Source organism: Struthio camelus, chromosome 22, assembly GCF_040807025.1.
Source record: "Struthio camelus isolate bStrCam1 chromosome 22, bStrCam1.hap1, whole genome shotgun sequence".
In the NCBI taxonomy this organism is placed as follows: Eukaryota; Metazoa; Chordata; class Aves; order Struthioniformes; family Struthionidae; genus Struthio; species Struthio camelus.
In genome coordinates, this window is record NC_090963.1 from 971,769 (window position 1) to 996,628 (window position 24,860).

At 39.1% G+C, this 24,860-nt stretch overlaps 1 protein-coding gene across 11 annotated transcripts in view; it reads right to left on the reverse strand.

Moving 5' to 3' along the window:
• CADM1 (cell adhesion molecule 1) overlaps positions 1–24,860 on the reverse strand; it is a 209,394-nt gene that overhangs the window by 117,223 nt on the left and 67,311 nt on the right. The window contains exon 1 of one of the 11 annotated variants that reach the window (XM_009670059.2): positions 21,010–21,128. The exons of 9 other annotated variants lie outside the window; for them this stretch is intronic. In XM_009670059.2, the coding sequence (XP_009668354.1) occupies positions 21,010–21,025 (16 nt within the window). In that variant the 5' untranslated portion in view covers positions 21,026–21,128. Of the gene's footprint in view, positions 1–21,009; positions 21,129–24,860 lie in introns of those variants that run through there. One more of the 11 variants, XM_009670055.2, reaches the window with a different exon arrangement.

Below are 24,860 nucleotides of genomic sequence, written 5' to 3' on the forward strand. Positions count from 1 at the left end.
TCCTGCCCAACTTTTCTGGGGCAACAGATGTGAATAATTGACCCTGGTCCTCTTCTCCGATAACGCAGACAGAAGATTGAGACAGTTACTGTATTGTTCACCTTCAGACTATTCCAGCTGGACAATGCTCAATATTCCACTTTCCCCAAAGCTATTATTTTCCAAAACCTTCCAGCATTATTATTGTTCTCCCCCGAAATATCTGCTTTGTCTTTCCACCAAGAACCCCAGTGGAAGCCTCACTAATGTCAGACAAAATTCAATTACCAACTTGTCAGCTTTCACATGTTTTCTTTTTAAGGCTTACGTTACAAGAAAAGGTGAATTTAAACCTGTCTAATGGGTAAGTCTTCAGACCACCATGATACCCTTCAGTAGCATGTCTTGAGTGCTTTACGAAGCAATCAGACTGATCAGACACTTTACTGGGCTTTTCGGAGAGATGAGGACTAACAAGAGAGATATTGAGCAAATTTTTTTTTTTTTTTTTTTTTTGCCTTCTGCTTCCTGTAGGTGGAGGCAAACTCCTTGTTGAAATGAGGAGGACATACAGAAAACAGAAAGCTAAAAGGATACGGTAGTAGCTACAAGTAAAGTGCCAGCAAATCTTGCTATAGCATCAGTGACTTCTCATTCAGAACAGATTCTTCTCTAGTGCTGATCGCAACTGTGCATTGAAGCAGTTCACCTACAGTCAAGTTCCCAACACAATAATTCACAGTAGCTCCAAGAAGGATGTTTAACAGTCCTCTAATCAGATTAACTTTAAAGCAGTCATTGGAGAAGACTGAACATTCCTGCCTCTGAGGCAACGAAACTGAGGACCATCACTTAATCTGAACAGAGACCATTTACTGAGATATTTTCCTAACCCCACAGTTCACAGGGAGCTGAGATTTTCAAGACAGACCCTAAAAAATCTGTTGTCATTTCTGACAGCACAGATTATGAGGAAATAGGGTTAAAAATGTACAGAACTCAAGATCAAACAATGTCAGGCCTGATCAGTACTGCATTTTTGTTTAGGGATCTTTCCCAAACTCCCACAATGGTCATAACTGCACAGTTCCCAGTGTAGAAAGAATTATGGCAGTAGAAACGTCTCCCATCTACAAGTCCCATCTTCTTCTCAAGCCAAGGCAGCAGCCTGGACACTATGTACCGTATTACAGCAGTAGGGCTTGTGGATAATGGATTGAGATGTAACAGAAAAGGCTCAGATACATTAATATTGTCAAATCCCTGTTATCAAAGGCCTCTTCAACCACAGAAGGAATAGTTTTTTTGTTTTTTTTTGTTTTGTTTTTAAATGTAGGCTCCCCCACATCATGGAAGGTAACTCACTCCCTCTTAGAGCAATTAAGTAGCTGTGAGCACAACTACAATGCTGTAAATCAGAACAACGTATTTGACACCAGCCTCGGTAAACCTTTAGCAAAGTCTGTGCATTGGCCTAGTATTTCAGGCTCTCAGATGAGGAATGCCTCACTGTCCATGCCCCCTTTGTTTTCAAGCACTAGGAAAAACCTACTGCAGTAGGGACCAAATAAGTCTAGAACACCATTAGGCAAGCAATGATGTAGAGGTCACTGCCAGGCAACCAGAGCGATTAATCAGGCGCGCATGCCTCAATAGAGATTTTAATGCTACTGATAAATCAATGACATTCAAGGTGTAAAAACATGAATCCGCTTACTGAGCATACGTCATCCTAGTAAAAGCATAATCAAGTGAGTATTAAGTTATACATGTTAATGTTCAGTATACCAGGGGATGTCTGATAGACTACTCAAATTTCTGAACTCCATGGTCACTTGATAGTTTTCTGACTTGATTATGAAGAAAATTAAATTATACAAATATTTCACTAAATATCTTTTTAAGCCTATTAATATTAATATCAATTCCATCTCCTATGTGCCTGGCATTTAAAAATCCATTTTAAAATCTCAAGCTAATTTAAGATTTACATCTAGAATACAAATTAGCAAGTAAGATTCTCTGCTCACTATTTTGCCCAGCACCCATATTTGCCCAGTTAGTCCTAGATGTCACTTGGTAGCACCTGAAGATAATAAATATTAAAAGCATTCTCTTGCCTGCTAATATACTGTAGCTTTTCCGACCACTGAAATTGTTTAAAGCTGCAGTTCTAGAGGCTATTTGTTCCGTACAAGACCAAAGCATTCTAATTCATTTCCACATTACTGCGTAACTAACACACAGCTATGGTTTCAAATCGGTATGTACAATTCCGAGCTCACAGATTGACAGGGTGTACGTGTGCGAATGAACTGTGCTTGCTTTTCTGTACCTATCATTTTAAATGTAAACTTTAATGGATACCTTCAATAAAAGATGGTTTCCATGCTATATAGCCTTTGCTTTTTTCCCCTCCCCCACTACTAAGCTACCTCTGATTTGCATGCGTTTTTTAAGAGCTGTGTTCCCTTGCAACAACTTCAAGGGACACACATCTGGTTTTTGTGATGGTCACCCAGATGATTTTCATCTAGAAGCATGAAAAAATTAAAACCACCTCTATCTTTTCTGAGCCAACTATCCAACAGACGAAAGATGAACTGGAAGTTTATATAGTTTAGAACTAGTATAACAAGAACTATAAATGGAAGAGATTTAAGTCAGGTAGCCTCTCCACTTGCCTACCTAGAACTGTTCCCTACAAGTTATGCTCAACTTGCTTTGCCCAGTCCAGTCCAGAAATTAGACAGGAAATGTCCATCATTCTTCCTCCTAGACTAATCCAGTTCAATAAATCTTTTAACTTCATGTTACTCACCTTACGTTTTACCCTGTTATTTCCAATTCTCTTCTTGGACACAGGTCTGAGCAACCTTCTTGCAATACAGAGGTTTCTTGCTTGAGACTACAGTGTAACACTGTTCCCTTCCTTTCTTCCCAAACCCATCCTGCATCCAGAACTACACCTGTGAACTCAGGTTCCAGCATCCAGTCTCGCTCAGAGGAACACCACTTCAGACACTTACCCAACAGCAGGGATTAGCATCCTTCCATAATGTTTTCCCCTGAAGAGAGTGGGTCAGAATTCCCAAGGTAGATGCACTTTAATATCTCCAAGGTTATTTAATTTTATTACTCTCTCTCTTAAATAATTCTTCTAGAACACTATGCATCATTCTGCTCTCCTGCATATACAGCACCTCCCTCCCAACTCACATGAGATTAATTAAATAGGCTACTCCCTCTCTCCCTCACTTCATTTTATTTAAGAACTTTTATTAACAAGCTAGTTTAGCAACAATCCCTGCAGCATCTCACAGGGCTCCCCCTCCAGGCCTAATAAACTCACATTTAACATTATGCCAAACTGTTTTCCAGCCTGTGTAACAAGATCCGGACCTGAGCCAATTCGAAGCATTATAGAATAAAATAACATAAAATTTTACTCAAGCTCAGATATGCATTCACTTACTGAGTACTATAAGACAGTCACATTAAAAACTTCAAAATTTTCCAAAACTATTTCTAAAAAAAATACTCAAATGATATTTTTACTATTTGCTTTAGATAGCCGCAAAAACAAGACATCCCAAAGACCTAAATCTGTCAGCACACTGTCATGCATCTTGCCCCAGAACCTCTTCACAAAGCCCTCACCCACTACACCTACTTAAAGGTGGGCAAACTACATAGCATGCAACGCTCCGTGCAAGATCAGGAAAATGTTGCTGCCAGGGTTGGCAGCACCATTCCCAACCCCGTTACGTCACCTTCTGTTCTGAGGCCCCGATTCTCCTTTCTAAGCCATTTTGCTAGATCAACCCATCTGCTAGCCCTACAGCTCCACGACAGATGCTCTAGATCATGCAGCTTAACTCTTAGCTTATTTATCTAGCATAGTACCTCCCTCTCTCTCACCCAAACCCCTCCCTATTATAAAATCAACTCCAGCAATCTCTCTCTTGGATTGTTTGCTCTTCCTTATATCGAAACTTACAAGGCAACAAGAAGCTGCCATCATAAGTTTCATCAACTGAGTCTCACTTTATTACACCAACAAGATCAGAAGACAATTCCCTATCTTCTTGTCAAGTTAAATGTTTCGGTATCTAATTCAGTGTTCCTAATCTAAAAATCTATGAATTCAGAGATATCTTCAACTTTATATCCATCTACTACAGAAAGAAATTACACCAGCCATTTGTCATGATGGTCATTTCAAAGATAAATAACAACCGAAATAACTTTAACTTACCTTAAGAACCATGGCTACCATTAAACATATGTGTGTGTGCAGATTCCACCATACTATAATAGCTTGCTTTAATTTGATCCCTCAGAAACAACATTAATAGAGAACCTAAAAAAGCAGTCCCAATTTACCATACTGAAGAGCCACTGTTTTCTCCAAATAACACGTTATCAGTGTAATAAAGACACGCACATCACTTGTATAAAAGAATCTATGGAAGTCATAATTTTATTATAAATAGCAAGATATACAAATGAAGAGCTGGGTTGGAAAAATCTACCTTTGGATCCTAAAAATTGAAACATCACATATATCACTTTCCTTTCATAAGCAAAGAGCACAGGTAGTACTATAAAAAGCAAAAAGCTTAACAGCTGCACATGTCAAGCACCATTATTTAAAGAGAAAATTTCCAGTGCATCCTTCAGCCATGGCACCCTTCAATTAATGGTTTTGCTGAGCAGTTTGTAACAGCACAACATTTTTACTCTAGATGGCAGAGGAACTCTCACCCCATGTCTCACCAAAACCAATACACATCCTCTTGCAGTGTTCTACCATTTGTCAAGTTTCTAGAAACACCTTTTCTTGCCCAAGGAATTCATTAGCACCTAGCATGTCCTAACCTGAGACAATGGCTTTGTGCCAGCAGTGTTGGCTGTTTGAATTTTGCTTTGCATTTCCAAAGGCACATAAAAATTACAAGATTTACACAGGTGCCTCTTGTTCCAAGAAGCACACATGCAAGCTTAAGAGTGAAAATAGAAAGAGATAACATTACAGCAAGTCTTATTTTTCAGCTGTATATCTGAGTCTAATAATAGAAATGCATGCTTGCCATCTAAGTAGCATTTTAACACGCACAAGAGCATAATTTCACAACTGACGGGGGTTATTTAATGCTTAGATGTCACCACGTTCTTTCCTTATTAAAAAGGCAGACCAACTGGTGCTAAATGAAAGGCTGGAAAACAATGTAACAATCAAGACGCAGCAAATGCACTGGCAGGGCAGACGAGCAGAGTTACTGGCTATTCAAGACTGGACAAAATTCACTGGTCAGCTGCGGGAAACAATTCATCAAGATCTCTTTGGATAAGATGAGCCAGCTGTGAACAAAATCTTTTGAAATACTCCCTCTCATAGAATAAGATGGCCAAATTCAAGTGTACGGTCTCGAGATATTTGAGCTTCTATTTTTAGTGCTAAGAGGCGGGGGAGCTCAGGCATGTTAGAAATACAATCTAGATGCCTTGCCTGTTTATCTGCTGATTCCACGTGCAGTTCAAGCAGCTGCAACCTGCTTAGCCCTATTTGGAATGGAGCTTGCAACTAGCAAGGGTGAGCTCTGCCTGTCCAAATGCAAAGACAAGGGTTCAAATAAAATCCTGAGGTATAACAGCCTGAAAAAATGCCCTCCTCAAGCGTTCAAGTTTGAATAGCTATCACAACATAGCAAAAGAAGTCATATTTTTCGCTCAGTCACGGGCCTAAATTTGCCAGGCAACATCTGACACCAACTGTGTGCGCAGTGTCTCAGTACTGCAAAGGGTTTGATATTGAACTGATGCTCATGACAATTACTTGTTCTGAGAGTCCGTAAGCTCACAGTTCTACTGGGCTATGCACTGTTTTGAGATGTGAAGATGAAGCACCTCTCTCTAAAGGCAAAACAATACAAAAACACTAAGTATGAAGCAACACAGACAGAGGGTGGGGAGAAGCCCAAGAAGGGGAAGTAGTTTTTTTGAGGATTTACAACTGGAACAGATCGAAACAGACCTCAGTTACCTAGCTCACAAACCAAGAGTCCTGTCTACGTGTTGCACTTTTCCCAAACAGTCCACTGATGAATATACCAAGAAATTATTAAATCTTATGGAACAAAAATAGGCATACACTGCAGCCTCTCCACCAGACACACTAATATCACTGTACCATCAAGCAGTAATGACACCGCATTAATGGAGACTCACCTTAATTCCCCATAGTCTCCTCTTTGCTGAGTGGCATTCAAAGTTAGCCTGCTGGGTATGTCCATACTGCTTTGACTTTCAAAGATCACCGCCATCTGCAAAAAGAAAGCTTTCCCTTCTTTTTCTCAACTGAAAAATTGTCCATCTGAACAGCTCAACCCACTCAGTGTACGCATAAGAATCTGCATAACATGACATCTGAGGATTTCCATTCATGCAAGGCCTCAAAGTATAAATCCTTCTTAAATTCACACTTTCATTTAGTAATGGAACAGTTGTAATGCATTTACACCAAGTGCTTGCACAGAAGAAAAAATAAATAAAAAAATTAGACTTCTTGTCAACATCGCTTTACAAAACTTACCATCTGAAGCAGAAACCAAGGGCAAAACTAATCAAAAGAACTCAGTATGACTAGAATGGGTAGTGTGGGGAGGGGGAAAGGAAGAATAGGGGACTTCTCTTATTGCTAAATTTAGTATGATTTTCATCTGCCTTGAAAATGTCAGCACTCAGCAAGGAATAAAACAAGGTTAAAGAATGTGAAGTTGAAAGCAGATGTCTTAGTGTTTATCTACAAAAGCAGCACAACTTTTAACAGCGTCATCCCAAGTGAGCACGATGCAACTCTAAACTGCAAATTTGCATAATAAATCTGCATGTTCTCCTTATTCCACAGAATGAAACTCAGACTCACCCTGGTGGTTACAGCTCTGCTTAGTTTGTCAGGATCTCAGCAATCTACAGTTGCACTTCTTGCCAAACATAATCAGCAAGTGTTTTCGTAGTTTAAATCCCTCTGATAGAGGGTGACAGCACTGTCATTACCACCAATGCCTCTGGCTCGAGTGTAAATGCACCCTGAAGGCCTTCAGGAAAAATCTTTATTCTGCAGGCTGTCCTCCAAATACTCAACTGCTGGTTGTCCTGACTCCATCCTCTAATGCTGTCACTTAAAGGACAGCCGTCAGAGCAAGAACGCTGCTGCATGCTTGCGCCACCTCAAGTACCTAGTTCCAGAAAAGCTATGTTGTATAGGGAAATTACAGCAGCACCTACCACCTGTTGTAGCTAGCAATAACCAGACAACATTCAGCAGGATGAGCTGCCGAACTGCCTTCAACTCCGGCGCAGATGGCGTCTAAGGAACGGTTACACATTATTTTTGAAAAGAGTAACGGTCCAGGATTCCAAGTGGCGCTTCGTTAATTATTCTTGGAGACAACAAATGCAAGTTTCCTATCCAGGATCCTCACCAGATTGAAGCACCACAGAAAGGAAAGTGGTGTTTTTGCTTTAGACTTCCTCTTCTAAAGGAGCTGGAACCAAATACATATTGCAGATACCCACAGTAAATTGTCCCTGCTGAGGAGACAAACTTCCTGATGAGCAGATGTTTTCATGTTAAGGCACCACTGAGGTAATCCACAATACTACCCTTCCCACCCCACCTCACCCCCCCAACAGCCCCTCGTACCAGCACTCAGCTCAGCTGTGCTGCCTCTGAACTTGGGAGCAGCCACCAAAGCAAACCCAGCAGGCTCCTCACCGAGATGCATAAACTGCTCCAGAGCTGGGCTGTTGTGACCTCTTCAGCTACCAGTCACTTCAGCGCTACCTCTTGATGACAGCCTGCAACATCAGCCGCTTTTCTACAATCAGTTCGAGTACTCATGCCACTTTTGCATAAGCATTTAAGTTCATTTTAGAGTATAAATCTCATACCGCAGTTATTCAAGACCTCTTGTCAACAGCAACATTAAAAACTTTGCAATGTTAAAATACCTACTTCCCAGGCACGTGCACTCCAACTATTTCCTTCCATGCCTCTACCTTCACTTCTTGGACTTTTAGATCAGTTGTCTTCCTCTCCTTTCCCACTCCTCTCAAGCTGTAAGATCTATTTATGAGAACAGCAAGGATTTAAAAGTAGGTTACTTTGGATCCATCTCTGACTAATCAAACCCCCAAGCAGTGGACCTAATCATTCGATGACAATCTATTTCATAACCAGTGTCAGATACAAGGTTTCCCCCTCTCAGCACAAAGTCACTTTGGAATTTTCTGCCCTACCAATCAGCATAATGGCGGTCTGCATGGACTGCAAGAGTATGAAATGCATCTTACAGATTCAGCTCCTCAGGACGATGCAAGCAGATATGCTAGATAAAGGCAACACATGATAAACCATAGCAAATTCTCTCCTTAGGCTTAATATTGACAATAAAATGCACCACTCCAGAAATTATGGAACTACAGAAAAGTTCAAGCACCATAACTGACCTGCTCCAACATTTTCAACGTGTCAGCGCTGTGTATCCAGGTAAACTGAAAACAGACTTCAGGAAAACTCTGCTCTACAGCTTTTCCCAACTTTTTACAAGGAGTAGTGCAGATGGTTACAATTTTCCCAGCATGTTCCATACCACTGCCTGATAAAAACTCTGAAAAATCCTACACAAAAGCCCTGGACAGAATTTAAGTCCTGGTCAACAACCAAGCATCCTCTCAAAAAGAAGTACTTGGAAATTTTGCACTACCAGCAATCAAAACACGCTAGTGACTCATCTATGGCATATAACTAGAGAAAGGCACTGTATAAAAATGAAATAGATCCTGGAACCTTAATAAGCTTCAGTGAAGATAAGAATACTAGGACTACTCTTTCCTGCAAAAATAATACCAGCTGCAATGAAGTTATGCAAGTCAAGAGGCTTCCAGTGTTATTGATAAGTTTGGCAAGTTTGTTAATCAAGACTGCAAACTGCTGGGCTGAAATCTGTCATTTACTAATCAAATTTAATACTCGTTTTCTTCCTGCAGACACAAATTATCAATTTCTGTATATCATAATTAGTTCAGAAGCAGCCTCCAATTCCACTAAGGATTAGATTTCTACTCTTAAATCTGCAGCTCTCACGCTGGGGTAATCACAGATGAACCTCTGGGCGAGCCTGAAATTTCAAATTATGGGTCATGACCCTTCAGAACCGACTATGTTAATTTTAATTGTAGATTTTCATCTATATTATTTGCACCAGCTTTTTGCTAAATGTTGAACAGAAATACCTCTGCTTGAACGTTTAAACATTGTGCTGTATGTTTGACAGCTTAGAAGTCTTCTGTTTCATTTTTTATTTCACCCTCTAATGAACATCATTAATGCCTAAAAAACCTTTTGAGCTACTGATCTTGTAATGAAAGAATTAACTATCATAAGCAGATCTCTCTAAGCAGCTGACAAGGAGTTAGTTATTTATGGACATTTCAGGGGGTGGAGGGGAAGAGGGGAGATTAAACTATTACTCTGAAATATTTCTGAAAAATATATGGAGGAAAGTTACTTTAACCAGGACTATGCTGTAGCAAAGTTAGTGGACTACTAAGGATGGGAAACCCTGAACTACAGTCTTGGCACTAGTACCTGTTTTCACTGGAACTGTACTAGATTAAAAGGGACATGCTAATGTGACATTTTACTACTACAAAAAAAATCCAACACTAAAATTGGAACATAAATCAGGCACAAATATTCTTCCAGACATGCAGTCAACTTTGCTTTTCACTTATCTTCCTTTATGCATCAAGGGGTTATATTAAATTCTATTATGAGTTTGTTAACTGGAAGCATTGCTCCTTTATAAGTTCAACAGAGGTGCTGAAGCAGTTAGAGCGCTGCAAAATACATTAGGTTCACTGCAGATAAAGCAAGGCGATTAGAGCGCTTGAAAATATTCTTTAAAAATCAAGATTGAAATATAAACCCTCCAGAGTCTGGGATATTTGCCCAAATACACTCCCACCTGCAAGGTACTACCAAAAACAGAATGACTTTACATGCAGCATGAGCTTATAAAAGCAATAGCACTTGCACGGAGAGAGTAACGTCACAAGCCAAATGACTATGTGGTAAACAACAAATAGCTAGAAGTGTAGATTGCACATACATAACCTTTTAATTAATAGTCGATTAGAGCCAAACTCTATAAAATATTATCTAAATACATACAATACATACGTCCAAGATCAGCTCAGCCAACCAGTACATTGCCTTCTCCTAGAATCTCCTTTTCCTAATTGAGGAAGCAATAGGCCTAACAAAAGCTGACTCATGGTATCCACAGAACCAAAAATACTCAGATCCTCTTGAAATTAAAAGCCATTCACCTGATTTTCTTAGTCGCTCTGAAGAGGGAGAAGCCCGTAAAATCTGCTGAAATTTCAAGGGTATCACGGAAAGACATCATGACACCTATACCAAACCTAATACAAACTTTGAACCCATATGCAGTGAAGCGTAAATAGGCCACAACAGGCTTTGCAAATTAAACGGTACATCTTATGGCATATCAGAATGCGGTGCCTTATAATTAACATTTCCTTTGTCCTGAATTCAATGAATTTACGTAGTCCTTCAACACTGTTTAGCCACAGCAAACAAAAAAAAAAACCAAGAAAATCACATTGCTTTTTCCAATTCATACAAAAGGATCTGGATATTCACGTTCAAATTTGCTATCATGGATTAGCTTAAGGCAATTCCTTCACTGAATTCTTTAGAAAAGACTTGAATTATCTCTTTAAATTAATAAGAAAAATGAAATCCCATTAGTTGCATCTCCAATGTATATTAACATTCCTTTTGTTTAGAAAGGTTAATATCCCCCAAATAAAGGAGCACAGACCGCCTGTTAAAATAATTACATCATGACACTTCAGAAAGGTTGGCAGATAGACGTAGTTTCAAGCAGAGAAACAAATAAAATAAGTAGGCTTTTAAAAAAAATTATCCATGACTCAAAATATGAAGGGCATTGGTAACTCCATCGTACTAACAGCATTTAGGGAGACTTTCTCCTACTATACTTTCTGCCCTAAAGGAAAAACTTTCAGATCCCTATGTCTACTAATTTGCTAGAAGCTATCCAGCATTACAAACATCCACACAGTTAGCATAAAGGTACACAATATCATTTGAAAGCAAATATTGAGGTTAACAGCTTTAAAGAGACATATTACCACATGCCAAGTTCAGAAGGGTTTTCTTCTCTCTTTCTCTTTTCATTTTTAAAAACATCTTGGTTCCAGAAATGTACATATCAGTAAAAAAAAAAAAAAAAAAAAAAAAAAAAAAAAAGAAGACAACGTGGAAGATATTATGGCTGTGATTATGTAACAGCACTCAGATCCAGAGCGTGACACTGAGTTAGACTTGATAGCTACGTTGCGCAATAATCAAAAGGCACATGGAGAAGAAAGAGGAAGACAACTGTAGCAAGCACACAAGTTTCATCAACAAGAATTTAAGAATTATGATTTAAGGCATAAGCCACGAAGTGAAATGTGGAAATAAAAAGCGACTTCAAAGCTTACTTGAACTTTTAGGATCCTTGTTCTGGCATTGCTAGGTTTAGAAAATTACATTCTTCTAAGTGAAATGAGAATCTTATCTAATAGTGTGATTATAGGACCTTCAGCAAAACATTCAGAAATGCAAAATATTCAAAAACTCCAAGCACCCAGGTTCCCTTTAAAATCGCACAAGATACAACAGAAGCCAAAGCTAAGGTGCCTGTGCCCATTTACTAGAGCTAATCCCCCTCCAGCCCAATTTTAGGAAGCATGAGCTAATAGATCAGTGATTAAAAACCCACACATATTTAAAATTCTGTGATTTGAGGAATTTCAGCTCAAGAGATTTGAGCTTTTAGTGTTGCCAGTGGTGGTACAGAGTTCAGCTCCTTACACCAAAATAGTAATGTAAACCACTTGTAGCTGTTCCAGAGTATCATAAAGCAGCCAGATCATGCTGAGAAATATCACCCTAGATCATTTCATTTTAATTGAAAATACTGCTTGGGAATCTTCCCAGTACTTGTACAACAGAAATTCCTACAGGGAACACTGAACAAATGTTACACCTGCTCAGTTTTCATCTGGGATTAGGTATGTCAGCACCAAGTAGTACGGACAGTGAATCTTCTCCTTCCTCCTCCCCTATCTTATTAGCAAATGAAAGGGATTTGCTTTGGGCCTCTGCTAAAATCATGTTTCCTGCAACACCATTTTGTTGATTCCTACAAAAATCACTCGTCTCTATTGTATGAAATATCTGTACGTTTAGAAGTGTCTCAAATGCAACAAATGTTACGGTTTCAGAATTATTTTGGAACATGCACAAATAATTAGCCTTGTATAGCAAACCTGCTTATGACTGCAACGGCAAACAACTGAATTTAAGCCAAATCTGTTTCAGAAACCTCAAACATTAAGGTCCAGCCCCCATTCTAACACCTCAGTTGAAGCCAGGTAGGCAATTTTTTCTTGGGATTTGTTTACTTTGACTAAATAGTGTTGAAGAACAAAGATGCACTGACTTCAGAATGCTAGTAATTCAGCAAGTTCCTAAGTGTAGCAAAGCATACAGTTCGGTTCACCTCATCTATTACAGCTATTCTGTTTCAGCTTGCAACAGTCCAAAGCCCATCCAAACCAAGATTAGATGAACTTTGCAAAACGCTGTCAAGCAGCTGTCCCAAGCTTTAGGGACCATTCTTACCTATGCATGCCGGTATGCAGGTGGGAAGCAATTCCTCTTCTAATTTCCAGCTCAAACTGTATTTATATTGAGGGGAGAAATCACTGACTCATTGTCTCATTGGCTGCAATGGTATAAGATTACAGCTAACCAGAGACAGACAAGTCATTAATATATTGCTATAAGTTAACTTATGCCATCAAATTTTAAAAGTTACTTAAACAAATCTGCTTATGATTGTAATAGCAACTGATTGTAAGCCAAACCTGTTTTCAAGACCTCAAGTCAAGGTCCAACTCCTACTCAGTAGCATCTCTGCTGAAAGTCATTTCCAAATTAAAAAAAAAAAAAACAAAAAAAACACTACTCCCACACAAGAGATATTTTATGACAGCAGGGCACTCTAACATGTTGTGCTGCTATACAAATTTCCGTATTCCAAAAGAACTTGGAACTGTAAGAGTTGCAGCTCCTGAGCCAAGTGCCAGCAGACGACGGTAGCGCAACTCTGAAACTGTGACAGTCTTTAAACTGAAGACACCCAAACAGCGTCAGCGAATAAAAGATGCATCTCATCATTCATAAAAAGTCAATAATGTTCAACAGCTTGCTCATAAGTTTTCTCGCAAGCAGAAGAAACTCTCCATAGTAAGTCATACATTACATATAGGCAGCAGATCAAACCCTCTGTTTCACTTAAACAGTGGGCTCAGGGACGACAAATCAAGCAGAATTGTTCTGCTCTGAGGGCTGGACAATACAGAATAGGTAAGGCCCATCCATATCAAGGGTGGAACAGCTTTTCAAAAGATAGAATCAAAACTATGGCTCACACCGGTTTTAGACTGAGCTGGATTCTAGCCGTTCTGTTAATGCAAGAGCGCCCAGGCTCGCTATGGCATTGTCCCTTGCCCATTCACTTCCTATTGCAGACATCTTTAAGACAAAACAAAGGGGACTTCAGTACTGGTAAGGTTAATGAAATAGTGAACCAAAACTGAATATAAGCCACTGGGGCAAGGAAAATATCAGGCAACGCCAGTGTTATGCTTACTGCTCACAAAACAGATTCTGCTTACAGATTGGGGAAAAGCCAATTTAACTCTCAAAATTAGAAGCAAGCTGAGAGGGAAAGTGAACAAGAAGAAAAAGAACATTCTTCAACTGTGAAGTGAACAGCCATTTCTGGAAAAAGTGATATAATTGACACAGAATCCCATTATTTTTACATATACTCCTTAGAAAGGAAGGACACTTCAAAACGTCTTGGTTTCAGCATTATTGCTTTATACCAAAATAGTAAATTGTAGGAACACTTAACACTGATGGTGAAAAAAAAATCAACTTTCTCTTATTTCCTGCTCCATGAGTTTGGCATAAAGGTTGCCTTCATCCTAAAGAGATCGTGTTTGCATTTCTAGTAAACACACTACTACTTTTTTCTTCTCCATCCAATACATTGAAGTGAGTCACATCTGGCTGACTTGTCAAAAGATAGACAAAGTTTGAGGAAATGGTGTTCCACAGATGTTACCGACTAAAAATAGCCTTTCCACAAATGATAACAATTTTCCAGCTCAGTGGCCAAATATACTGCTCAAAGATACGTATTGCCAATAGAGATTCATTGCAGATGGCAAGCTAAGCAACTTGTTTCTTGTCCTATTAAAACTTCTCTCTGCTACCATATTTTGTAAATGAATGCAACAAAATGAAGTCATTTCAGAATTTAAATTCCTGCCTAAAGTTTATTCTAGAATTCATCTGATATGATAATCTATCTCAATATCCTTCTTGAGAGACACCTTTTCAAACAGATGGAACGTTCTTGTGCTACCCATACTAATAAATTTGTTCCTCCCCGAGAGAGAGCAACATCGTGGACTGCAGAACCTCAAGATAAATTATTCATATCAGTTAATTCTCATCCAGAATTCCAGGCTGTCATAATATAAAATCTAACAAAATAGTACAGCTAGGTTTATTAAAACACGCTTACCTGGGAAAGATACTTATGCCAACAAAATTATTGTTTGACTAGGACAACACAGGTTTATCATGAAAAGTCAAAGGTGAGAGGACCAACAGGAGGCATATACAAAAGGGAAATCTCTCACAAGGAAGTTCAAGCCTACCTTATATCTCTGCTACTTCAAATCTGCAGTAGCAGCTCAGCAGACTGCAAGAGATTTTGCAAAACTGATTATTTTAAGAGTTAGAAAGACAGCCATCCAGTATCTAACTTCTGAAGCAGAAAGCTCCAGTCGCTATGCTAACTGTTCCCAAGGAGGCTCAAAAGCTTTATTTTCAGTGTAGAGTTAGCACGGGCTTTTCCTTCTGCCCCACCTCTAATCTCGCTCATCCACATAAGCCTATCGGTACAGTCTCATCACGGGTTAGCGGCCACTACCTGGGACTAGGTTAATGTTCAGATGCCTCATATAGGCACTGACAACCCAGCCAGCCTCATACTGGAAGGATTTGGCACGCATCCCCACTGCAGACAGTTCTCCAGGGTCTTCCCACAACTCCTCCAACGTTGACAAGGTTGCACATCTTCCCTACAGTGCACTAGGGAAAAAAAAAATGATGCAATGTCTCAGCTTTCTGCAGAGCAAAGCAATGAGCTATAGTCTAGAAATCCAGGCAATACTCACAGGAAGTTTAACAGAGTACTACATTTCTAACTTTAGTGTGGCTGTTCCTACTCACCTTGAAATAAGCTGTCAGTCAATCACACGTGTTACCTCAAAAGAAATACTACTTCTGCTGCATCATACATCTGAGACATACTTTTATAAATATAAAAGAAAATAATGCAGCAACCATTAACCTTTAACTTCTAAAGGAATAATCTTCAAATCAGCTACATGGAACAAAAACAGTTGTTCTCATGCAAATTAATCAGTAGAAGAAAACTTCAGATTTTGCATCTTGGGATATCATCTTTCAAAGCTGTATCTTAATAGGGACACAGAAAAATCATCATGTTATAGTGTGAGCCAATAAATACCAGAGGTTAAAGCACAGACAAAGCAATTCCTGCCAAGCTCTGCTAGAACTGTCTCTACAATTATTGACAGCAGAAAAACTGAATATGAACAGCATCAGACTGGCAAAAATAGGAACAATATCTTCTGGAAAAAATTCTTTAAAATGAATACTGATATCCATAGGCATCTAACGTAAAACTCTGCAGAGGATAAAAATAGTTCAAAACCTGATACACTTACTGTCGTAAATTCCTTACATTCCATGACTGAATCATAAACGCTACAGTGGTATTTCAATCTCAGATTCTGCTGATGCTCACAAACTGAACTATACTTGTGCGGTTTACGCTGTCAGCAGAACCCCTTGACTGAACACCATGTCATTCATAAGATAAAGCGTCCAAGAGGCAATTCACCAGGTCTTAAGAAGGAAAGTGTGATGACCTCAATCCCTTTAGAAAGGGTGCCTCCCTAAAAATACCTTTAGAAAGGGAGACAGAAGGATTCTGCAAGAATCTCATCTCTTACTTAAGGAGCAGGTTTTCATGCTTAGCATGCTGCATTTTTGCCCTAAATTATTCAGTATTTAAATTGATCTTTCTCCTTCACAACAGCTACTCACAAAACACACAAAACATACACAGATCCAGGTAGTAAAGTAGTCAACGCAGTTATAACTCCCTTCTATTCCAGGTTACAGACTGTTCAAAAGGTATTACTGCAGTAGGTGCATGCGTGCTTTATTAAAGCAGCTCTCTGTTCTATATACCAGTATTCGCGTTTATTCTTTGTGACACCAACTACAAGCTGAGCCCCAGTTATTTACAACTTGTGTGCCTTTGCTTCTTTCAGCAGGACCATGATTCAGTAGTTTTGTTTCTTAATGTTTCTTAATTCTTAATCTAGAATATGAGTTATTACACAGCCTCAAAAATTAACTTCCATGCCCTTTATTCCCCCTACTCACCCTCTGCAATTCTGAACTAATTCAGAAATTCAAAGTGTCTTTTTTGGGGGGTGGGGGGGTAGACTGCCAACAAGTGATGAAATAACTGAATTGCACCACAACCACCAAGACAACTGAAACCTGAACAGAAGGGATTTCTGCTCAACATGATCCTTTGTGTTTTGTTTTCTGATTACTGCTTAAATTGACAAGCCTGATAAACATCTGCAGGGAAGATTTGTTAGATCTTTCACAAGCATCAGTTTAACTGATGGAAATAGGCAAATACTTTTGCTCACTGCTGCAGTAAGAAAATATACCCCCCCAAAAAAAAAATCACACAGTTCTCATTCCCTCCAGGGAAGATAGGTATTTGATATCTGCAGTATTTCCACAGTAAAACTAAGAATATTTTTGGTTGTTTTAAGAGTTGTGTTCACCATATACTAGAGAAGGGGGAGGAAAAAAACCACACACACAAAACCACTTTTTTTCCCCTTTCCCAGTTCACCTTTAAAGGCTAATGGATCCCCCAAATTTGCCCCCTAACTCCTCAGTACAACTGATACAGACTTCTGAATAACACAGTACTAACAGACTGAAAGGCACAGGCTGGAACAATAGAAGCAACAACTGAATATGGACTGCAGTAAGTTCTTTATGAAGGTTAATGATTGCTACACTACTGGAATCTCGATAGGATATTCTATTTTCCATGCTGAAGTCTTGGACGGACATCTAGCACCCAAGAATAAAATGCCTTTATGTGACAAAACCACGTTACCTATCAGGTACCAGCAAAACTATGCACTTTATTGCCTGATTAACATTTCTAATAAAGAGCAAAAATTCATAGCGCTTTTTGGGAGATTGCGTACAGGTAAACAGAATCTGAGAGGAAAGGAAACAGTGTTCCTTGCTCTCGATAACCTAGAAAGTGCATAGGAAAGCCACAGAATCCCAACTAGTTAGTGTCTGCAGCAGGTGAGCTTCTGGTTTATTCTTTTGTAAGAGCTGCAGGAGGCACAGGGATATCAACAACAAAACAAGTCACAAACACACACAAAATTTTGCAATATCCACTACGCCTGTCACAAGCGTTCTCTGCAGAGACAGATGGTCTATGCTTCTATTAGCGATGAATAATGAGATGTGAAGTGAAAGGTGTGAGATGCCGTTTAACCTTGCTTCCCCCCAACATCGTAAGTCTTGAACTGTATAGCATTTGATATTTTTGTGGTTATAAAACACCAAGAACAATAACAATCACAAGTTAGCTACGCACCAGTTACTTTGCTGTCTCTAAAATCAAATTTGTTCCTATTTTAGCCTTCTTCCATATTGGCAAGCTGAACTGCTTGCAATAAAACAATGCAATAGCCAGCTGCAATTAAAAGGAGGTACCTTGTGAGTGACCCGTCATCCTCTGACAAAGCCAGGCAACACGATATCAGCCACTTCTTCACCCCTCATATATAAATTAGCTTCATTTAGTCAAAGGATCTTGGAAAAGCTATTCTGACTTAGCCCACAATTCCAAAGATCAGCTAAACTAGCAAGAGCTGGTAAAGCAGTCAACTGGGAACAGTCTCACCCTTTCCTCCACTTCTGTCCAACTGTTCTACGCTTGCATGGCTGCTAGCACTGCTATGATCACACAGTGAATTAACGTCACGGACTGAAAACTAACCTGGCAAGAGCCATTAAAATAGGTGTCTTTTTCAGCTGGATCAGAGCCTTGATTTGGTTCACCTGCAGTCACGCACTCTCTAGAACAACAAAACCTGTGAGGAAAGACTAAGGAAACTGAGCTTGTTCAGTCTGGAGAGGACATAGAATAATGGTCTTCAAAATAAGTAAGACGCAGCTGCAAAGAAAAAAGGAAACAAACTGCACATACATTACAGATCTGACAAGCTGCAACAGGTTTAAACCGTAGCATAGTAGGCTTATGCAAGTATAATAAGAAGTTAAACACCAAAACAGATTGCTTAGGGCAGTCACCGCCCTTTTTTTTTTTTTTTTTTTTTTTTTAAAAAGAAACAGGTTGATGGCTACCTGTCAGGAATGGATTGGGTATACTTGATCCCAGTTCAGGAAACAGGGAGGGACTAGATGACTTTTGGAGACCAAAGAGTCATCTTCTGCTTGCTACACACTGGCCTAAGCAAGTAAGACTTAAAGAAAAAAAAATGGGGAAAGTTATCCTGACATGATGCATCAAGTTCTTACCCTCATCACTAATAATTAGACAATAGTTAAATCAAATGACAAATCCCTGCTACTCCTGCTCTCTAATAACTAAGATGTACTTCTGTTACATATGAAGCAGGCTATAAACCTCAAATTAAGAAAAAGGATATGAATGTTTTAAATGGCTTCACATTTTCATCTGAACTGGAATACTGTTACATATCTGCAATAACCTGCTGAACAGATAACTCCCCTCTCTCCCGAGCCCCATCCAAGAGTCCTTTGCCATTACTATCACGTGACATAGGCCCATCTTTATCACCACTGTTTTGTGTTAGCTGAATATGGTCCGTAAAATATATCAAACTGCAAGGAGACTTTTATTGAAGACAAGCGTTCTGCAATGAAATCAAATTCCAAAAGCTGCATTTGACACACACGCAGCTATATTCCAAGACTATTTAGTCATTTTACATCTAAGCAGTAGTTCTCTCAACCATTTACCTACTTGTATTTAAAAGTGGAGGTTAGAAACAGTTTGAGTAGTCAATCAATCCACTAATGCATGCACCTTCTATATTCAAAGCTGCCAAGTAATAGCTGTCATCTGCAATGGAAGCCCAAGTGATTTTGAAAAATCTCTAAGCAATGTCAAAATACAGCTAAGCTCTCTGGACTGCTTACTAGTTTAAGAGTGTGTGTGTGTGTGTGTGTGTGTGTGTGCGTGTGTGTTCACATACTGCACTTTCCTTTATTAGCTTATACAAATAACCTGAGTTAACTCAAGTTATCAAGTCAAATACATTCCCCCACTTTTTTGCCTATCGCTGGCAAATCAACAAATAAATGCTCTAGAAAACACTGAACATTCTCACACAGCAGTTCTATATCCTGCTCAGGAGAGCAGCATTGGAACAGACTTGGAACATCAGTGCACACCGAGATGCCTCTCAAACACATCTACCATACATGAGAACAAGCATCAGCACATGTGTTAATTTGCTACCTGTTATATATCAGAGCAACTCAACTCTCTGAAATAATCATCTAAAAATATTTTTCCAAATTAATGGGCTATTTTAGAGAAAGTACAGTCCCTAGAGTCATGTGGATTTGCATATGTGCTTTCACAACTGGTTTTAATAATTTGTAGACAAAAATTCGGCAACATGATATATTTATCCAGGGAATACACATTATGTTGTTATTTAGGTAAATAAACATAATAGCTATTCCCCATCTCTTTTCAGCAACTCCATTCCTAGTTGAATTGGTTAATAACCATAAAGGTTTCCCACCTTCAGCAGAAGGTCAAATCTGCTATGCAGGAAATGCTTCATCTTTCAGGTGCACAAAGGCTTTACATAGCGCTTCTGGGATCACCACAGACACTATTGGGATCATCAGACGCATACTAGCCTGTAACTAATCTAACAGTTACCTTCACAATACACTACTAATGCTCCCTACAGCAATCCCTCTGCTCTTTTTCTCATGAATTTCAATGACAGTAAACATTTGTCTTTACTAGTAAGTAGTGGTTTACAGGAGCAATTCACATTTTCATGGTCGTTCTTTCATTTTAATAGCTTGTGTCAGATCTTAAGGTTTTGTGAGCAATTAGTCGGGAAAAACAGCAAAGTCCAGTAACACGTGATATGCAGTGCTTTACATTCTTAATAAGTGAACGTTCTATGTCTGAAAAGTTTACTCTGCCCAATTGAATAACTATAAAATAGCAAAATTGAAGTGAATACTGAAAGAAAAAGTCCACATCTGTCGTAACTGCTGTACTGGTACCAAAATGTTTTGTTTCCTTCCTGAATTAGATTTCATATAGATCTCGCGCCAGTGAAAAAGACCAACTGGAAACCTACATTCATAAGATCAGCAGCAAAAACTGGAATCAGCAATGCCTCTGTAAGACAGCGTTACAATGGACTAGACGCTCATATCCATCCATCTCCATTTCCTTTGGAGGATTTGAAGGTACTACTTGCATTGACTAAAAATTCATTAAAAATCAGAAAAAGGAAAGCATCCCATGATTTTGCTTTTAGCAAATCCTTTAAATCCAAATTAAAGGCCTCACTAAAACATCCAACGTTAAGAATAAATAGCCTACTTACCTTGACACAAGTCCATGCCACAATCAGTTGAGATGAGCAAGAAGATTTAATGACAGACTGCTATCATGGGCCTTTGTTCCTTACAAATTAAAGTCAATAGTGAGAATGCAAGCGACACCCTGCAAGAGATGAGCATTATCCCCTCATCTAACAAAAAAAATTGAGAAACATTTAAAAACATTTCAGGTTAGTGAAAGTAACAAAAGAAAACAATATCCCAGTCCTGCTGCCAAGCCACAGTCAAAAGGAGCATAACTCCCATCAGTTCATGGGCCCATTGTTCAAAAGCCTTTTTCCAAACAGTATGACAAACATGAGCAATACTAACACAAATGCATGCACTCTCACTATTTATACATATACACACGCATGTGCATGCATATACATATTTATTTTAGCAGTGCAGGGCTCCAGCAACTATAGCAAATCCTTTCTTCAGGGCAAATAAAATACTCTTGCACAAGTAGGTTTTTTAAATCCAATTTGTCCTAACAAATAGAAAGGCATGAAATACATTACTACCCTTACGCAGACATTTATATTCCTTATTGTTAATTTGAAAAGGGAAATAACATTTCTTTCCAGTGGATGAAATACAAGTCTCATGATCTTGAAATACGTTAGAGGTAGCTGTTTGCCGTGAAACGTGCTTCCTAAACATGCAGTCAATATTAGCAGGTCTGTAAATTTCACCGTATCGAAAGTAAAATTTAGTCCACCATCTTATCACTTCAGACTTTAAAGAGTTTATAGCAACACATTAACAAAGTTCACCTGAATACAATTAGTAATTAAAAAAAACCCAAACACTTCCTACCTGTTTGAAGTTTAAGACTCTACTAGAATGCCAGACCAAAAAAATAAAGTTTTCTTCTATTAGATTCTTCACTGAAGCTGCTGCAAAATTATTCCATTCCCAAACAGCCTGACATTCAATACTGAGATGTTAAGATGTGACTTATCCTTTTCCAAGCAATCTCCTTGCTAATGCATCTCTCCCCACCAGCCTTCCCTGTGGCTGATACCTTTCCTACAAAGTTGCTCGTGATTCAAGCAGATAATTTCTGTCTTTAATCTGGATTCCAGCGGAAACTAAATTAACTTCTCAGTGCCTCAAATGGAAAGCACTGCATCAGAGAAGTCACGTGCGAGGAGTTAAGGTTGTCAGATTTACCAGGATATTATAACAAAGTATTTACAGAAGCATTCAAATACTCTCAAACAGGGTGCCAAACAGATACATAAACAAAAACGCACAGTTCTCGCATCCTACTTCTCCTTCCTATGTAAATACCATTCGCCAAAAGCCACAGAACTGGGAAATTAGAGTGGTAAAGAGAAAAAAAAAAAAAAGCAAATACCACGTTCAGCATAATGAACAAGTTACATGAGTAGTGCTCAGCAGGCAACTTCCAAGTCATATGCCGATAAATTAAGAGATTCATATAAACAGAAACATAGAAAATGGATCAGTATCTTTGCTCCAGCTCCACCTACACTACAGGAAGAGGTTCGTCTCTCCTTTCGGCACTCTAGACATACACCCTTCCTTGTATATGGCTAACCTTCCTACTTTACTTCAGAGTAGGACTGAAGGCCACAGCTGTACCTTTATCCCTCTAAGCCATACCCTAGCAAAGGTGCACAAAGTTGTGCAGTTCTGTCTGAAGAAGTATATACTTCAGCTCCTGCAACGGCGAAAGAAAACCCTTAGCAGAAGCTCATCCCTCACAAAGCATTTAAGCTCTGTAAAAGCCAAGTTTCATCCAGCCCTCAAAATGCTCGAGAGAACTCACGGAAGAGTTGTCAACTCTACACTGTTATCTTAGGGGGGGCCCTGTGTCCCTAGGAGTCCTGGGTATCTCCAGTTGCTGCCACTCCATCTTGCACACAGTGTATGAGCCAACACCAGCTGGCATTTCCAAAGCAGCTTGAGGGAATTTGTACCCATATCCCATTGTGGCAGCAGCTTGAGCAAAGAGCTACCTTCCTTCAGGACCAAGGCATTTTGAAAGAAAACAATGCTCGACCTCATTAGCAATCTCCAAGGACTAACAGCAGCCAGTGATTTCTACATTTCACAGATGGGAAAGCAGATACAGACACTTGACCAAAATCATCATCAGCAAGGCTAACCAAAGACCTTGGGGGGTCTTAACTTCTGTAACAGGTTGCCCAGAGAGGTTGTGGAGTCTCCTTCCCTGGAGATATTCAAAACCCGCCTGGACCCTGCTTGAGCAAGGGGGTTGGACTAGATGATCTCCAGAGGTCCCTTCCAACCTCAAACCATTCTGTGATTCTGTGAACCCCCAATCCTTTTATATAATCCTGCTTTTAAATATAGTCTTTCTACTGTGCTTAGAAGTTCACATTTTTAAATTTGATAAACCAACTCAAAGGTACAATTGCGGGAAACATTTCATGCTTAAACTAATTGTGGCTATAGATGCACAAAACTCATGCCAAAAATTTGTACTGAGGACACTCACCAACAGTCACCACACCCCAAATACAATGTCCAATTCAAATGGGAGAGAAACAAATGTCTCCTCCTCAATACACATATATCCTATTGGCATCAAGAGAATTCAATGCACCTATTTTTGGGGGGTGAGGGGGAGAGGGAACAGAAAACAACTACAGGATTAGAGGCTTTTTTTTTTTTTTTCCGCTAAGTTCGTGTTTGACAATAGCTTTTTAAAAGACATTTGTCATTAACAAACTTTAGACAAGGTTAATGAAAGTTCTGTCACTTTAATGTCTAGTCTGCTTTAAATTACAGATGTCATCTGCCATGACTAAAGAAAGGGCATTGTGTAATAATACCATAAACTATCATCTCCTGGGACACATAGGTAATTGCATAGCTCATTAAAAAACTGTTTTAATTATTAATTGACCATGTCAAAGTTGTCCTTTGAAGTCAAATTTTTTTTTTTTCTTGCAAGCATTATGATTCCAAGCTGACCTACAGAACTTTACTACCTAAAGGAACCCGAAGGGAAGGTTCGGGACCAGCTCAGAGCATCGTGACCACGTCTACACAGCAGAACTGTGGCACAAACTCACGCATAGCTAAACTGCAGCAGAAAGTGAGAATTAAGATATGAAGGGAAAAAGACTTAAGACATTTGCTGGCCACTGAAACTGGAGATAGAATTAAAAACATCTGAATGGTTGACAAGCTGCAGCCAAAAAGATTGCAAGATGACTTTTGCTAGCTCCTGCTGGTGCAAAATCATCTGGCCTGTCATCTCTACTGAGTCTATTTTGCCCTGTTCCTACCTAAGCTCTGATACATAAGAGGAGGGTTTTGAGTTCCTAAAGCATGTTACATATGGCTTGAATAGACCCAAAAATAGAGATGGGGAGAAAGGGCTTGTTGGATGTTCAGTCTGTAAAGTGATAGCTTTGGCAAGTTTAAATGAGTAATTTCATAAGAGAGACAATTTGTACTGTTAGATAACAAAGTGTTTACAGATTTATTCACAAGTTGAATCTTCAGGAGAAAAGAGCAGTAGTCCTAAGTTCACTCCCTTATAAAGTACAAGATTAGCCCACCTATTCTTTACTCACTATTGAGAAAACAGTCTCCAAGCAGGGAATATTTGCTCATACGCAGGTAAAATTGAAAATCTTTCCTGAGTAATAATGGATGCAGAGTTATCAACACCTCGTACGTGGCTGATAAAAGTTTGTCTCAAGCAATTCATATAGTAATTATGACCAAAAAAAGGGGTTGAAAATTGATACTGAAAATCCAGACTGCTTGTCCATTAGATCATGCTTTACATGTGGCAAAGCTTTCTTCCCACTTTCCGCAAGAAAAGTGGTTTATATCCTTTAAGCAC